A 16,977-nucleotide genomic window follows, 5' to 3' on the forward strand; every position below is an offset into this window, starting at 1 on the left:
AGCCACGACCCATCTTCAACGCTCTGACTGAGGTAAGGCTTTTGCCCAATATCTCAGAATACAGAGCCCCGTTCATCCTCTCCTTAAAGTACAGTCGTCCTGTCCCCTGTGCAGAAAAACACCCCCAGAGCATGATGCTTCCATCCCTGTGCTTCACTGTAGGTTTGGTGTTCTTGGGATGATGCTCCTTCTTCCTCCTCCAAACACGCCGAACGGAGTTAAGACCAAAAAGTTCTATTTTGGTTTAATCTGACCACAAGACTTTCTCCCATGACTCCTCTGGATCATCAAGATGATCATTGGCAGACTTCAGACGGGCCTTGACATGGGCTGACTTCAGCAGGGGAACCTTCCGTGTGATACATGATTTTAAACCATGACGTTTTAATGGATTACTTATAGTAGCCTTGGAAATGGTGGTCCCAGCTCTCTTCAGGTCATTAACCAGCTCCTCCAGTGTAGTCCTGGGCTGATTCTTTACCTTCCTTAGCATCATCTATACCCCACGAGGTGAGATCTTGCGAGGGACCCCAGTCCGAGGGACATTGACAGTCATCATTAGCCTCTTCCATTTTCTGACAATTGCTCCAACAGTTGTTCTTTTCTCACCAAGCTGCTTGGCAATTGCCCCGTAGCCACTTCCAGCTTTGTGAAGGTCCACAGTGTTGTCTCTTGTGTCTTTTGGCAGCTCTTTGGTTTTGCCCATGTTGGTTGATAGACTTGACTGATTGTGGGGCACAGGTGCCTTTATGCAGGCTAACCACCTCAAACAGGTGCCACTCATTTAGAATCATGAGCAGAGTGGAGTTGGACTATTTCAAAGCAGAACAGCAGGTCTTTGCTGGTCAGGAATCTATCTGATAATCAAGTGATCAAATACTTATTTGTCACAGTAATATACAAATAGTTTTTAAAAAATCGTACAACTTGATTGCTGAATTTTTCTTCAGATTCTGTCTTTCACTGTGGAAATGCACCTATGATGGAAATTTTAGACCCCTGTGGGAGAACTTGCTAAATCACAGGGTGATCAAATACTTATTGACCTCACTGTAGTTCTCAACTCAAACGTTATCTTTTGATTAATTTTTGTCACCTCCTAAGGCTCTGTGCCCTCCTCCTGTTGTTCCTTCAGGAGTGTCTACACTGACCACAGAAAATATTTATTTATTTTTGTAACACATGAACATTATTTTCACATCCCACACAGCAGCAGCATGTGTTAAATTCATTTGCCCTTTTATTGTGGCCATCTTTTGAGTGGGCGGAGTCTCACCACCTACAGTGACAACCTCCTGCTTTTAAATTTGAGTCTCCAAACACCAGAGTCTCCATTAACTTCAACGGAAGTGGTTAACTTTGTCGCTGTAGAGAAACTGATGCTAAGGGCGTCTGGGACGTCGCTAAATACACGGGATCAAAAAATGTAGATTTAAAAAAAAAAATTCTGCAAACTTCATTAGAAATTGTGAGTAGATAAGATATTTTCCTGGTGATGAATAGAAATGTGTCGTTGAAGAGTCTGAGGGTCCAGAGTTGAAATTTGAAGGTACAGTTTTTGAGCCATAAATTTTGGACTGGACTTTGAGCTGCTGCCCTCTGCTGACACAAAAAGGTCATTACAGCTTTCAAGGAAATGCAATTTAAAGAACTGGACAATTATAAGTAATAAAGAAAAAGTTCAGAATTGGAATCTAAAAGGTAAGTTAATGTTATTCTAGAGGATTTTTTGGATACTTAGTTTAATTAGAATCTTGGAAAATATCAGTCTAAATCTGTAAAACTTCAAAAAGTGATAAATAAACCAATAGAGATTAAAAAAAAAAACAACTTTTCTAACCCTAAAGTTTTGTTCACACTACACGAATGTGCTAAATAAAATTTTACGTTTAAAATAATTGTCCTAAATGTGCAACACATTTCTACTTTGAGTCCATCAAAATTGAAAACCACCTATAATAAAATGCCAGAGAATTTCAATCGGTTTGAATCTTCTTACAATGTGGAACAAGACTTTTTCCCAAAATGATTTACCAGGAAGCAATGGTTCAGTGCAATTTTTCGCCAACTGTGAGCAAACTGAGTCACAGTGGCAGCTGAGGGGTGCAGGTTCCACGCAACAGCATTCAGCTCGATTCCTCAAACGGTTTCTGAAGGTCCAGGTTCAGCTCTGGAGTTTGGATCCATCAGTCTTTGTGGAATTTCACCTACATCCTGCAGACTGAACTGAGACTGAGCTGCTCGGATCACCTTGGCTTTGGAGGAACGAAGATTCAAAAGAAGAAAAGCTTTCCTCTCCACACGAGCAGGTTGGTAACATGAAGAGCTGGAACAAACAAAACTGAGAACACCAACTTATCAGTGAAAAATAAACCTGTTTGGGTTTAGATGTTTGGCAGAACCTTGATGAACCATTGCAGAACACCTAGATTACCTGATCATCCTATCGCCCTTTTTTATTTTTTCTTAAACCACAATTAGGATTCTTGTCAGTTTTGTCTGCGTTCATCAGATTGCTTCAGGCAAAATGTCCATGTGATGTGTGGATGTTTGGCCAGCAGGTGGCAGCATTGTTTAAAACTGTAGAAGTAACATGAAGAACCTGCCTCTGGATTTCTTCTTCCAAGTTTTGATGCAGATAGATAAAAAGAAATTCAGGTGTCCGGCAGCAAAACACAAACACACAGTAAATAACAATAAAATAACAGTTTATAAACTAGCAGTTCATATCGGGCAGATTTATTAAACAGCCTGATGGCTTAGTGGACAAATGAATTCTTAAAGCGCTCTGTCCTGCAGTGAAAGGAGCCTATGACTCCGTGTGCTGCTCTGTGCAGACATTGGGTTGTGCAAAGGATGTCTGGAATTGTCCAGGATGCTTTGAGTTAAAGCCCTCATCCTCTTCTGCAACACAGTTCCCACAGAGTCCACCCAGAGTCCACCTGATCACAGATGCAAACTTCTTTATCAGTTTGTCCAACTCATTGCAATCCCTTGTGGTCATATTGCCACCCCAGCATACAACCCCAGAGAAATCGGCACTCGCCACAACCGACTGATAAAAAAGAAACACGTCGTTTGTAGTCAACACCTTTGTTCTTAGAAGCTGTTGCACCTGAGGTGGTTCTAAGAGAAAGTGAAGGCCTCCAACTGTAGTTCTGCAGAACAAAAACCATCCAGGCTGCAGAACGTGACCCTGGTTACGGCTGTTGGTGCGCATTCTGTGTCTTCAATAGCAAAGTATTCTTGCTTTTTCATCATAAAGGTGTTAAATTAACTTGTCAATTTAAAGTTTGTTCATAAAATACAATTCTGTCAGATGTCCGTGTTGGACCATAATTGTCCACCCGAAGATCAGACTCATCTAAGCTGTTTTGGTCTTCTGGAGTGGAGCTGCTCTCGAACACACAAAGTGAGTGAGGTTGGAGGGCGGAACAAGCCCCCCCCTCCCCCCCAGTGGACAGAACACAGAGGGCTATACTTGATGAAATTTGAGCTTCAAATTAAAGTTGCTGGAGCCTATCCCTGGCACTCGTGGGCGAAGGCGGGGGAGATCCTGGAGAGGTTGCCATTCTGTTGCAGGGCATGCAGAAACTTTTCAAGATTAAAATCCCCAAAATGGAAATAATTTATGGTCTAATTTTGATGGAATAACTGTGAAAACCAAATGAAATAACTATTTGCCTTCTTGGAACCTCAAAATTTACTTCATTTTGAAACCATTCCTAAAATAAGATGCAGGAAAGGAATGAATGTTGATAAAAGGTTGAAGCAGAACATTAACACGAATAAAAACCGTTGAAACAACAATCTGAGTTTTAAAAGATTTTTTTATTCATTTCATGCATTTACAGTGACTATGACAACTTTGTTGTAAAAATGATATAAACTCATGAAATCAGTCTTTGGCTCAAAAAGAACTTTAAAACCCACATTTGGAAATTTATTGCACAAACCTCAAAAGCAAAAATCCCCAAAGCTTTTATAACAAACAGAAAAAGATCGTTCCAGAAGATTATAAACTGATGAAGATAAACTTTAATGAAGACTTGATACAAAAACCTCTGTTTTCATGAATAAACAATAGTCCCTCATAAATTAACCTGTAGTCCCTTTAACTTTAATCTAAAGTGTTCAGTTTGTGATGCATTAAAAAAGCGGAAGACATTTGTTCCCTTTAGAGCAGGGCTGCTTATTCCTGGTCCTCAAGCCCGACCATCCTGACGGTTTTCCAGATCAATTACCTCCATCAGATATCTCTACCCTCTGATTGAATGAACACACCTGGTCCAGGTAATCAGCAGCAAGCAGTGCAGGGTGAGTGAAAAAACAGGTAGGGTGGGAGATCTTGAGGATCGGGGATGAACAGCCTTGTTTTTGAGGATCCATACAACCGTTGATGACTTCTGGAGTCATGGAAATACACTAAGTAAAATAAAACGGTTTGCTCACATTAAAAAGCAGAAGTGAATCGTTTGATATTAAAATCTCTTATGACATCCTATGTACAAATATGTTTACATTTTACCAATTTCATTAACAAAATGGAACATTTATGACAGTGCATTAGATCTCCATCAACTCTTTAACAGTGTTTCTTAATCCTGGTCCTCACAAACCCTGCAGGTTTTAAGTGTTTCTCTGCTACAAAGACTCAACCCAAACCACCAGGACTCTGCAGAATAATCAGTTAAACATTTAAAATGAGCAGGACAGTGGTGCTGAAGGACCAGCCTCCACGTTTAAGTGTCCATGTGACGTTGACACCAAAGACTTGTGTCTGATGGTGGAGCTGTGATGTCGCCTCCTCCTCAGAATATCTATGCTGGCTGATTGCTGCCGACTCATACCCATTCAGACGGATCCTCCACAGGTCCTGGCTTTTGAAGAGGCGGCTGCCATCTAAAGAAACAGAAAAACAGCAGAGAAAGTGAAATGAACGTCCTCAGCTGTCAGCTCTATAAAGAGCAGCAGAAGATCTGCTGTTAACCATGATCTCCAAAAGAAACCAGTAACTGAGTTCAAATAAAGAGGCTGAGCTGAGTCCAACCATCGACTGACCTCACAGTCCCCACTTTGGAGTCTGGACTCTTCCTCAGAGCAGGGATCTTCTGAACATCTGAATCCTGCAGGTAGTTGTATACCAGGTCCAGTTCTGTCAGATGGGATGGGTTGGACTCTAGAGCTGAGACCAGAAGATCACAGCTGATCTCTGACAAACCACATCTCCTTAACCTGAATGCAGACAGAAAAGGTTCCTTCAGCCAAAGGAGAGTCCAACGAGTGGAAGGGTCTTTGTCTGGTTTTCAGCCTCCACAAACATTCAGTCACCAATAACAGACCCAGAACTGACCCCAGTGTCTTCAGTCTGCAGTCTGGACTCCCAAGGAAACCACACAGAGACTTCACTCCTGAATCCTGCAGCTCGTTCATGCCCAAGTTGAGTTCTGTCAGGTGGGATGGGTTGGACTTTAGAGCCAGAACCAGAACCTCACAGCTGATCTCAGACAGCCTACAGTCCATCAACCTGTTTGCAAAAAATAACAGTTTAGTGTCCTTCATCAGACTCTCATTCAGATACTTCCATTGAGAGATGAAGGTGAAGGCTGGGATTAAAAGGTTTGAAACTTGTCAACATTATTTATACTAGTTGCTATTGTTGATGAAGGTAGTCATTTATCTTGGTGATGTGGCCTTGAAGTTAAGTCAGGGCGTCCGAACAAGTGGCTTCATCAGTCACAGTGGATTGGTGGTCAAATTTAAAAGCTTAAAAGACTTTAAGTCCAGATTCCATGACTCAACTTCAGCTTTTGTTTCAACTTCTGCTTTCAAACATTCACTGGATGAGAACTGGAGCAGGTGAGTGTGACGTCACCCATAGAGAATTATTTACTTCAGGCTCCAGATCTTCAGGCACAAACTAGTGCAACTGACCTCAGAGTCTCCAGTTTGCAATCTGGACTCTCCAGAAAACCACACAAATGCTTCAGTCCTGAATCCTGGACCATGTTGTAGCTCAGGTCCAGTTCTGTCAGACGGGACGGGTTGGACTTCAGTGCTGATCCCAGGACAGCACAGCTGGCCTCTGACAAACTGCAGCCTTTCAACCTGAATCCAGAAGGAAAGCTTTAGGGTTAGACCTATGAGAACCAGGTGTGTTCAACAGTTTAGGGTTTGTATGATTGCAGCAGATAACGGTCACATGACATTCAAGGACCTCTTGCAGTCCAAATTCACAAACACAAACTAAATGTAATCCAGAATGTATTTTTATGTTTCAATTTAGGCCAGATTAGTAAATGTCTGATTTAAAAGCTTATCTTTTCAAACATATTTGAAAAATTATCAAAGGAGCTTACAGGACTTTATAACATTTAAGACAAACCGTAAAATATTAAAACACCTTTTTCCTGTTTACAGTAAAATCCTTTATTGATTTAACTGTGTAATTATGTCATTATTTCTAATCCTTCCATACCTCAGAGTTCACAAGATGATTCAACTGTAAAGTTTTTAAAATGATGCAATCCATTAGGAAAAAGTTGCACAACGTGGTAAACCTGTGTGGTTTTTTTCTTTTTGATGCTATAGTGCTTTCATTTCACAAGCACATATATTAAACTGAGTGGATCTCTGCAGTTGTCCTGGTGACATGCTTTTCAGCAGATCAGGTTTCAAATGAGGAACTGTGTAAAGATTTTACTTTGGAAAACTTTAGAAATTCCCTACCTCTAGCTCCGACGGGGCACGCACAGACAGCATTTAGTGTGATGAAAATGACTCATCCAAATGTGAGAAAAGAACTGTTGAATAACACAAAGATTCCACCCACAAGGGCATTTGTGTCCAAAGCCTAAGCAAGACTTTTGTTGTAGGTAAAAGCTTTTAAAAGTAGAAGTTCTCTGAACTATCTAAGAATTTTTAAATTTTATCTACAGTTTCTAAAGGGTTTTACTTTCTATTAATTTAGGATCTACAACCTACCCATGTTTTCAACAACAAAAAATTTGAAACTGCCCAAATATTCTAGGATGTAAATATTAGTCGCATCTGTTCTGACCTCAGAGTCTCCAGCTTGCAGTTTGGACTCTTCAGTCCAAAACTCAAAGCTTTTGCAGCTATGTCCTGTATCTGGTTCCAGCTCAGGTCCAGTTCTGTCAGATGGGATGGGTTCGACTTCAGTGCCAAGGCCAGAACTTCACAATCCGTCTCTGAGAGTTCACGGGCAGAAAGTCTGTTGTAACAAACGCAGAAGAGAACAGGTTACTGTCTGTGGACATCAGGCTTAAGATAAGACTCAAGTCTGTCTTTTTACTTCTAGTCCAGTACAACAGTTGATCAGTTCATGTCTACTGCCTTAATCAGATCCCTTTGCAAAATCTGCTTTACATGTTTGAGTCCGCCATCTGACTTTTATTTATGAACATAAAAAGTTAACTTTGAGTCCTGGTGGTCTGCTCTGGCTGAACATGGTGGAACCAACTAATCATGGAAACCACATCAACTACAAATTAATCAGAAAATTTCCACTGAATTCTGGAAAAATTTTAGGGCACTCAACTTTGGAATAGTAGATTTGGTTTCATAGTAGCTCAATAAAAAGGCACTTTATAGAGCTACTATGTAGTGAGAAGTGAAGGAATTCTGATATAGCCTGTATCTTTCTGCTCTTGAAGGTCCAGTTTCACTTAGACAGTGACATCACCTGTTGTACCAAAGTTAACAAACAAGAGTATACATGTTGTTTGGATGTACATGTCTCACCTGTTTGGATCCTCTTCAGAAGATTTCATTAGTCCACTTAACCTGAACAAGATAAAACATGAAAGCTAAGTTTAATCTGTCATTAAATCATGAGTTTTATGGGGATAAAGGTAGTTTCTCAAAAACAAAACATAAATTCATTTTCTCTTTGAGGCTACAGAGATTGATCATCTTTCATCACCAGACTTTGTACCTTAAGTCTTCTCCCACATAGTTTTCTTTCCAATACACAAATGTGAGTCTGACAACACGTGAGCTATAAAAAAAAAAAAAAAAAAAAGCAAACTGAAGCTGAGACATTATGGTGCAGCTATGGTCCAGGCTCTTGGCTGTAAGGGTGACTTTAATTTTCTTTACAAAGCTCTTCTATCATTTACTGATTACTTGAATTGCTGTCACCTGTTTAAACTGGTTACCTGCATAAAGGAACAGGTCAATGACCTCGGTATCAAAAGTTACTATAGTAACACATAACGTTGCCATGGATTCAAAATCTGCAGAGCTCCAAAGGTGTGTTCTAGCTGTAGACAGCTCCAAAACAGCAGAGCGCTTGAAAATATTTCCATGGACCAAAAATGCAGCTACAGTACAAAACTGCTGCAGACCTACAGGAAATGTTTGATCTCTGTCATTACCAAAATGGTTACATTACAGCTTATTCAGGTGAACTTATGTCGTTAACCAAATGCATGTTTTCTTTACCAATGTACAAATAAATTCTTTAAAAATCAGGCAATTTGATTTCCAGGATTCTCTTTTTACATTCCAATTCTCTCAGTTGAAGTGTTTCTGTGATGGCCGTTACAGACCTCTCATGTGTGCAAACTTTCAGAATCTCACTGACTAATACTCTTGGTGGTTGAACTCTGCAATGACTCATGTTTTCTCTCCAAACGGTTGCAAAGACAAATGTTGACTTTTTCAGGGTGTACCCTCTGTGGGAGTGCAACCTGAAGCCAGAGCGGTCTTCTACTCCACACAGAGAACATGTTAGCAAATTAAATAAGGCAGAAGGGTGGTTGACCTCTGATCAAAAGATTGCAGGTTCGATTCCTGCCTTGTGCCATGTGTTGAAGTGTCACTGGGCAAGACGCTGGACCCCACTTTGCTTCTGGTGGTTTTAAGTTACCGCCAGTGTTTAGCAGCAGAGTGTGAATGTGTGAATGGGACTGTGATTGAAAAGCACTACACAAGTATAGACCATTTACTAATTTGATGTTTTTGCAGCATCTAGGATAAATCCTTTTTAGGAGCATTGTTCTATTAAACAAAATACCGGTACAATTAAATTCTACATTCACTCCATGTGACGCGTGTTCAAGAATGCGCATTGTTCTGAATACTTTTAGCAAATGGTGTTCACATGGAACTATTACTACCCAATACTAGTGCATGTACCTTCCACTGGAAGAGGTTTGGTGTGTAATGTGAAAGTGGTGCAAATCTAGTGAATCTTGCTCCAGGCTTTTTCTTTCATAACTCTTTTACAATGTTTGGGAGATTTGAGTCAAATCAGAATTGCTTCCCAACATTTATCCCTCCAAGCGGAGAGATATGATGCACCACGGAGGCAAACATGTGATGTATCATTCCAGCTGGGCGCAAACCCCAATTATTAACTGTCAAATGGTTCAGTGCATTTAACCCTTGTGCAATCTTAGATGACCCCCCCCCTTCCATTGACGTGTTATTCCTACCATGACAAAGGTGGATAAAGGTGGAAAGATTTCATGTAATCCATGGACACCAGTGAAGATCACAAATCATTGAAGAAAAAAGGTTCAGAGCACTGTCTAGTGGGTCTAGATGACCCAACTCCCAATGTTAAAGTGCCTAGGATAGCACAAGGGTTACAGAGACACTATCCAAACACCCCTACCAAATCCAATGACCTGGTCAAAGGTCAAAGTTCAACGGATTTAACTTTCAGCACGTGTTTTGTATGTAGACCCCAGAAATGGAGATAAAAACTTGCATTGGGACACATAAGTTATAAATGGCGGTGTGAACGTATCCTCAATCCTGCATTTATACATTAAATGACAAAGTCTTACATCATATTTATATGCACAAAAAATTTAGTATGAGGTTTAGACTCACCGAAACCGTTTGCAGTTGTTCACAGCTGCAATAAGTCTCCATCGACCCTCTTCAATGGTGTTGTAATGCTTCAAGTCTAACTCCTCTAGAACATCTTTGGACATTTGCAGCATGTAGGCCAGAGCTGTGCAGTGGATCACTGAGAGCTCTTTCTTTGACCTATTTTCAGACTTGAGGAACTCTTGAATCTCCTGATGAACCGTGAGGTCCCTCATTTCTGTCAGACAGTGGAAAATGTTAATGGTTCGGTCAAGACACATCTTTTCACTGTTCATCTTTTTCAGGTTGTTGATAGCCTTCTGTATGGTTTCTGGACTATTCTTGATCCACCCCAATAGGTTTCCTAGGAGTCTCTGGTTGGACTCTACAGAGAGACCATGAAGAAAACGAACAAAAAGGTCAAGGTGGCCTGTTTTGCTCCTCACAGATATTGTCATAACTTCATGAAGAAATTCATCCAGCGGTAAATTGATTATTTGATCCTCGAGGAAGCTTTTCATCACCACTGTATTGTTGTAGTAACAGTGGATCATGTAAACTGCAGCCAGAAACTCCTGAACACTCAGATGAACAAAGCTGTAGACTGGTTTCTGGAAGATCCCACAATCTCTTCTGAAGATCTTTGTACAAACTCCTGAATACAAAGAAGCCTCTGTGACATCCAGACCACACTGTTCCAGGTCTTCTTGGTAGAACATGATGTTTCCTTTCTCCAGATGTTCAAATGCCAGCCTCCCCAGCTTCAGAAGAACTTCCATGTCAGCCTCTGTCAGCTCCTGTGGATTCTCCTCATGTTCCTGCTGGTATTTGTTCTTCTTCCTCTTTGTCTGGACCATCAGGAAGTGGGAGTACATGTCAGTCATGGTGGTGGGCAGCTCTTTCCTTTTCTCTGTGGTCAGCATGTTCTCTAGAACCACAGCAGTGATCCAGCAGAAAACAGGAACTCCACACATGATGAAGAGACTCTTGGAGGCCTTGATGTGGGAGATGATTCTGCTGGACAGATCTTCATCACTGAATCTCCTCCTGAAGTACTCCTCCTTCTGGGAGTCAGTGAAGCCTCGTACTTCTGTTACCCTGGAGACACATGAAGGAGGGATCTGATTGGCTGCTGCAGGTCTGGAAGTGATCCAGACCAGAGCTGAGGGAAGCAGACGTCCCTGGATGAGGTTTGTCAGAAGAACATTGATTGATGACTTCTGAGTGACATCAGACACCACCTGACTGTTGTTGAAGTCCAGAGAAAGTCTGCTTTCATCCAGACCATCAAAGATGAAGAGAAGTTTACAGACAGACAGCTGCTCTGCTGGGATCTTCTGGAAGGTTGGATGGAAACGTTGGATGAGAGTGAGAAGACTGTGCTGCTCATCTCTGATCAAGTTCATCTCCCTGAATGACAGAGGAACCACTGCACTGATGTCTTGGTTCTCCAAGCCCTCGGCCCAGTCCAGAGTGAACTTCTGCACTGAGAAGGTTTTTCCAATTCCAGCAACGCCAATGGTCAGAACCACTCTGATGGATCCATGTTGGTCAGTTAGGGCTTTGAAGATGTCCTGGCACCTGATTGGAACATCATGAAGGATCTTGGAGACTCTCTCCAGCTGCTTCACCTCATGGTGGGTATTAACTTCTTCTCTCAGTCCCTCTGTGATGTAGAGCTCAGTGTAGATTCTGTTGAGGGGAGTTCCTTTTCCTGTTTCATCAGTTCCTTCAGTCGTATTTTCATATCTTCTCTTCACACTAACCTGATGTTCATCTAAAGGCTCCTGCAGACCAACATCTGCTGAAAAACAAGAAAACAATGAAAACAGAACATCTTTATGTCTGTTCAAGTCAACACCGGAAGAAGTCCAGTTTTCTGAAATGAGTCAATCATCAGACAGATGTTCAGTCTTACTTTGGATGGTTCTTCTCTGACTGGTCTGCAGTCCAGCTCTGCTTCTGGGTCCTTCTACACATTTTGGACAGGAACAGAGTCTTGATGGGTCAGACTGGTCCCAGTACGAGGTGATGCACTGCCTGCAGAACCAGTGTCCACAGCTGGTAGAGACTGGATCCTTCAGGGCGTTCTGACACAAAGAACAGCAGGACAGCTGCTCTTCTTCGCAATTAGTATTCTCATTGCTCTGTCTGTTTGATATAAAAAGTAAAACATATAAACAGAACTAATTAAAGAGGCTGAAATGTCAGGCTAGACACTTTCATCTTGGTGCACAAATTTGTCATTTCCTCATTTCCAACAGGAATGTTTTTCCCACTCCTTGCTACTCTCCACATTTATTTGAACTGACAATTGACACAATTGTAAGTCTATCCAGCACATCCTGAGTTTTTCTCCAAATGGGACATCCCTAGAATACCACCTAGGGAGATGTCCAGATGATGCCATACCCCTCTTGATGAGGGTTACTGAGCTCCTGACCCTATATCACTACTGTGACACACAGCCATTTCAGACATGTGCTTCCAGGTTTCCAAGCCACCTTTTTCCAGTGCAGAACTATGGCCTCTGATTTGGACGTGCTAATTCCTATTCTGGCTGCTTCACACTTGACTGCAAACTTCTTCAGTATACACTGAAGGCCTGTTCACACCGGGACAAATTTTGTGCGCGATATTCACTGACGTTTAACGCCTCGTGACTAAACAAAGAGCACCAATGTGAGTGTGCACACCGACGCGAAAAACGCCATGCGTAAAAGCGTCATTTTTTTAAAAATGCATCGGGTTCGTTTTTTTGGTTTGACGCATCGCATCAAAAACTATACGACCAATGACAATGGCGCTTTTGCACATGTTCCTGGAGCTTCTGAAGTTACAGTAAAACACAACTTGGGGGCGCTCAAACACAAAACAAAGATATACGCCAAGTCGCGTCTACACTGCCGCAAAGAAATAAGACGAAGAAGTCGAACTCACTGACGGATATTCTAAAATATCCCCGAAAACGCTCATGATACATTTTCAACTCTTGTACCAGTCGATAAAACTCCCCATGTTGTTCTCTTCTCTTAACTATGGGATGTACCCAAAATCGACATCTTTTACGGTGTCTTTCATCATTCAACAGAACAATAATTTCTTCATCGCTGGAACTGGAGCTACTGGTGCTTGAATATTTTTGTTTTCTTTGTATGATTCTGACAAGCGCGTAAATACTTGCTCTCTTCTTCTGAGTGAAAAGCGACTTTAAGAAGCGTAAAGTTGCACAGAGCCACTTTGTGTACAGGGGTATTTCTGTTTTACATTAAGCGCCCTCTAATGTTAGGGAATGAAATTGCATGTTCGCTCGGCTCATCGTCAGCGAAAATCGCCTGGGTGTGAACACAAAAAACGTGTTGAAAAATGCTGGCGAATAACGTGCGCCGATATTCTTCCCGGTGTGTACGGGCCTTAAAGGTCCTGATTTGAAGAAGTCATTAGAAGAAAAAAAATCAACCAGACTCCCTTTGGCCTCTGGTCGCACTTAGAAATTTTGTCATACTCTGATTGTGCAGAGACCAGATATCCCTCAGTAGGCGACCTCAGACTTTGAATTCCGAGAGCAAGTCCTAGAGAAACCTGCAAGTGACAAGAGAGCACACTTTCTCCATCAAAGACTAAGGGTTGAATGAGCTAATTCTCATGAACCCTTCAAGTTCTTTGTGCTACTTGTAGAGCTGATCTGTGGTTTCACAACTGAAACAAGCAGCACTGTTCCAACTTAATCCGAGGTAGCATTACCTGCTGACTTCTCCTCTCCAGTACCCTGGAGTAAACATTGAGGTTCTTGCAGCAGACTCTTCAGTCCCACCAGAACCACTGAACCTGTTTGCTAGTACAGAGGAAATTTCTCCAACTACCATTTGGTGTTCCAAAGGCATGTCACGGCACAACATCCACAGACTTAACAAACAGGGGGTTGATGTACTTGGAAGCTTTTTTGACCAACTCTGTGGCTTTATCTTGGGCAGCAGATTGGTCAAGTCTTGCATCTTTAGCCTACGGAAGACATGTAGGTGCGATTTGAGAATTCCTTCAACCTCTCAACATCGTCGGTCAACAGTTCACCACCTGCACTGTGAAGATTACTGCCTCCTTCTGTCAAAGCGCAGAAACAACTCCTGCCAAGCATGTTTTCATCCGCACCTTATTCTGCTTGAACTGCCAAAATCAATGCCAATGTCAGCTGCTTCAGCTTAGCTTGTTTCCTTGTTAAATCTTGTCTATGTGTCCGTTTCTAGGGTGTTCTGGTGCCATGTGCACTGATGGACACTTTTGTCCCTGAACATGGTTTTTGTTTTTGGAAAACTAATTGGCATACACATCCAGAGCCATTTTTACAAAGAACTATCAAGCTTCAGACTAGATAGATAACTCCTTCTAGGCATTACTCTCTTTGCCCGCATGGGTATTTATGTTGACCGGTAAAACAATGAAGGCCCCAGTAAGAGCAATTTCTCAAACCTCTGCTGGAGTTCCTAAAAAGATACTCTTTACTGACGTTCACCTGTATGCTGAGGCTACAATTAAGGACCTGTCACTGATCAGGAGGCACAGCAATGTAACCCTCTCATTCAGTCTGGCTCTTTACCAAAGACTTGTCTGCTATGCTTGGAGACTGCCTGGTTTTGCCCCCAGTAATTAAGGTCCTCACAATCACTCAATTCCTCAAACCCCCGCCCCTCCGTACCACCACAAGAGGTCGGTGGTGTCTGGATGGTCAATTAACACTTTTCTATTTATGCATTTATCTTTTAGAATTTTTAATTAAAGTGTTTTAGATTTAGCAGACTTTTAGACATCATATCTTCCATGAATTGCATTTCTGTATTATTTCTATTCCGTGTGCCTCCTCCTGACTACCAGCAATGTAAATGTGTCCTTTGCAGAAAACATTTCTAAACCTGAGTATCTCCCAACCTCTGCATAATTCTGAATGAACTCTCATACATATTGACAGAGAACATTTGGAGCTTTTCAGTGGTGCCAAATTTGAAGGAGTGGGGCTCTGGAAATGATAGTTTTAGTGGATTGAAAGAAAATTTGACTGCAAAAAATGTTTTTTTTTACTTTTTGTCAGGACAATAAACTATGATGTTTGGTTTCTGTTATGTATTTTCTAGTTATATTTTCTCATATGTATAATAAATTAAACAAATCTCACTAATAAAATCTCACTTGAAGATGTTTGGAGTCAGTGAGTCACTTAAAAAAAGACCCACTGACTCCAAACATCTTCAAGTGGTGTCCAATTTTTAATTGTTGGGTTTAAGTATCCTTAAGTTCAAAGGCGTGATGCTCAGAAAAAAAAGTCCTTGTGACGCATCTGTCAATAAGTAATTTTTATGGCTTATTGTTTCCAGAAAGTTTTAAGATCTAGACTGTACACTGAAATAAGACTTCACCTCATGAAGGACATTTAAAGTAGGTCAAACAAACAAAAATATGCTGATTTTATTAAGTCAAGGTGGTCTTCTTTTGGGAGAAATTTAGAAAGTTGTAATGTTAGCCTAGCTATGACATACTATGGCTGATGTTGTTCTGTGAAGAAGTGACAGTTGTGTCAGGAAGGACATTCACCATAAAGATCTGCCAAACCACCCGTATGAATCTGTGAAAGCTGATTGGCTGTGGCGATCTCTAACGAGATAAACCGAAAGGTGAACAGCAACATGCAGGGATGTGAACAAACCTAACATGTATTTTACATGTCATTAAACTTCACTATGCAGGCACACTCAATCATACTCTGAAAAGCTTTTATAATTATGTAAGATAAAAAAATATACTGTATATAAACTTAATTGTTGAAATACTTAACGTGAAATTCAGGAACATAAGTGCCAACTGTTAATTTGTGGAGTTTTCTTTTATTTACATACATTCATTTGCATGCGTGGGCGTGGCTAAACGCTTTAGGCTGTTCACAGGATTGTTTATTACCATGCTCAGACTAATAAACAAACAGTTTAGTGATCAATGTGCCTTGTTGTTGCAGGTCCATCAGCTCTGTCTGGCATAAAAAGGTATTCCAATTGGAATACTTTTTCCTTCAAGACTTAAACAGAAGGACTACAACATTTTCTTTCCATTAAATGTTTCTGTGAAGACAAGTGTGATAAGCGGTGATCCTAAAAACACCACAACAGTGGTTAGGTTGTCCTCCCTGTGACTGGAAGATCATGAGTTCAAATCCACAGTCGAGTCACAGCAAAGATCTAAAAACAGGATCCAATACTTTCCTGTTTGACACTCAGCGTTGTGGATTGGGGGAATAAACCATTAAATGCTTCCGGAGTGCTCACCGCTTCCCCAGGTCATGGGGTCAAATGGGGGGGACAGATTTCACTCGAGGAGTTTGGCAACTAATGGGCCTTTAACGTTAATCAGAGGTAAAATGGAGCAAAGAGCCCAAATCCCATGAGATCCACTTTACTAATGACATTTAAAACGTGTCGTCCAGTCTCTGCTCTGGAAACCAAAGAATGCTAAAAAATCAATATTTAGAAGTTTTTTGAAGAACAGCATCTGTTCATTCTTGTGCTGCAGAATGTTTACCTACGTGTGAATAATTAGAAGAAACTCTGCTCAAACAACCGTTTCACACATTCTTTCTCCTCCAGCTCAGTAAACAGCAGAAAGCCTCTCTTACTGTGAGTCTGTGGGTCCAGGTTCGGTTCTGAAGGCTAGAGGTGGATCCTTGGACTGGTAAGTCACACAACTGGGTCCCAAGGATTCTGCATCATCCTCTTCCTCTGCGCCGCTCATCTTCATCAGGCTGAGCTAGAGCAGCAGAACTCAGGCTGAGTTCACAAATCGCTAGAAGGTTGATTCCCTCCAGGAGCAGGAAACATGAACCGCACACAGATCAGAGCGTGATGAAGCAGTAAAAGCATCTGAGAAAATGCGGCTGTGTTCACTACACTGGAAAACCCTAAACTCGTGTAGTACTTTCAGTTCTCCTCTGAGCAGAGCCCCCCCTCCCATCCTTCCTCTCTGCCTTTCCTAGAAATCACATGACTGGAAGGCAGACTGACGTCTCGCAAAAACTCTGATCTCACTGCTTAAAGGCAAACAACCCATTCAAATGAGCAGGACAGAACTAAAACAGCAGGCTTCATATATTTAGCT

At 41.4% G+C, this 16,977-nt stretch overlaps 1 protein-coding gene across 2 annotated transcripts; it reads right to left on the bottom strand.

Annotated features, from left to right (window-relative positions):
- Nucleotides 1-3,812: 3,812 nt before the first annotated feature.
- LOC101158839 (NACHT, LRR and PYD domains-containing protein 12-like) lies at nucleotides 3,813-16,848 on the bottom strand. 2 transcript variants are annotated; one of them, XM_023966078.1, is made up of 9 exons: nucleotides 16,499-16,848; nucleotides 11,762-11,994; nucleotides 9,865-11,647; nucleotides 7,765-7,806; nucleotides 7,061-7,234; nucleotides 5,935-6,108; nucleotides 5,354-5,527; nucleotides 5,062-5,235; nucleotides 3,813-4,902 (listed from the first exon to the last, which is right to left on the bottom strand). In XM_023966078.1, exons 1-9 carry the CDS (start codon nucleotides 16,618-16,620, stop codon nucleotides 4,845-4,847), a joined length of 2,934 nt encoding a protein of 977 aa, XP_023821846.1. In that variant the 5' UTR covers nucleotides 16,621-16,848; the 3' UTR covers nucleotides 3,813-4,844. The 2 variants fall into 2 exon arrangements, with proteins under 2 accessions (XP_023821846.1, XP_023821847.1); XM_023966079.1 differs by having other exon boundaries at nucleotides 9,865-11,644; nucleotides 16,499-16,847.
- Between the last annotated feature and the right edge of the window lie 129 nt (nucleotides 16,849-16,977).

This window comes from Oryzias latipes, chromosome 18, assembly GCF_002234675.1.
Source record: "Oryzias latipes chromosome 18, ASM223467v1".
Taxonomy (NCBI): Eukaryota; Metazoa; Chordata; class Actinopteri; order Beloniformes; family Adrianichthyidae; genus Oryzias; species Oryzias latipes.

What these genes read in the sequence shown, in the direction of transcription:
- LOC101158839 (XM_023966078.1), bottom strand. Translation starts at nt 16,620, where the DNA reads ATGAAGATGAGCGGCGCAGAGGAAGAGGATGATGCAGAATCCTTGGGA. An exon ending in TCTGAAGAGGATCCAAACAG is followed by an intron (nt 7,235 to 7,764) that starts GTGAGACATGTA and finishes TTGTTACAACAG; the next exon opens with ACTTTCTGCCCGTGAACTCT. An exon ending in TCCAAAGTGGGGACTGTGAG is followed by an intron (nt 4,903 to 5,061) that starts GTCAGTCGATGG and finishes CTGTTTCTTTAG; the next exon opens with ATGGCAGCCGCCTCTTCAAA.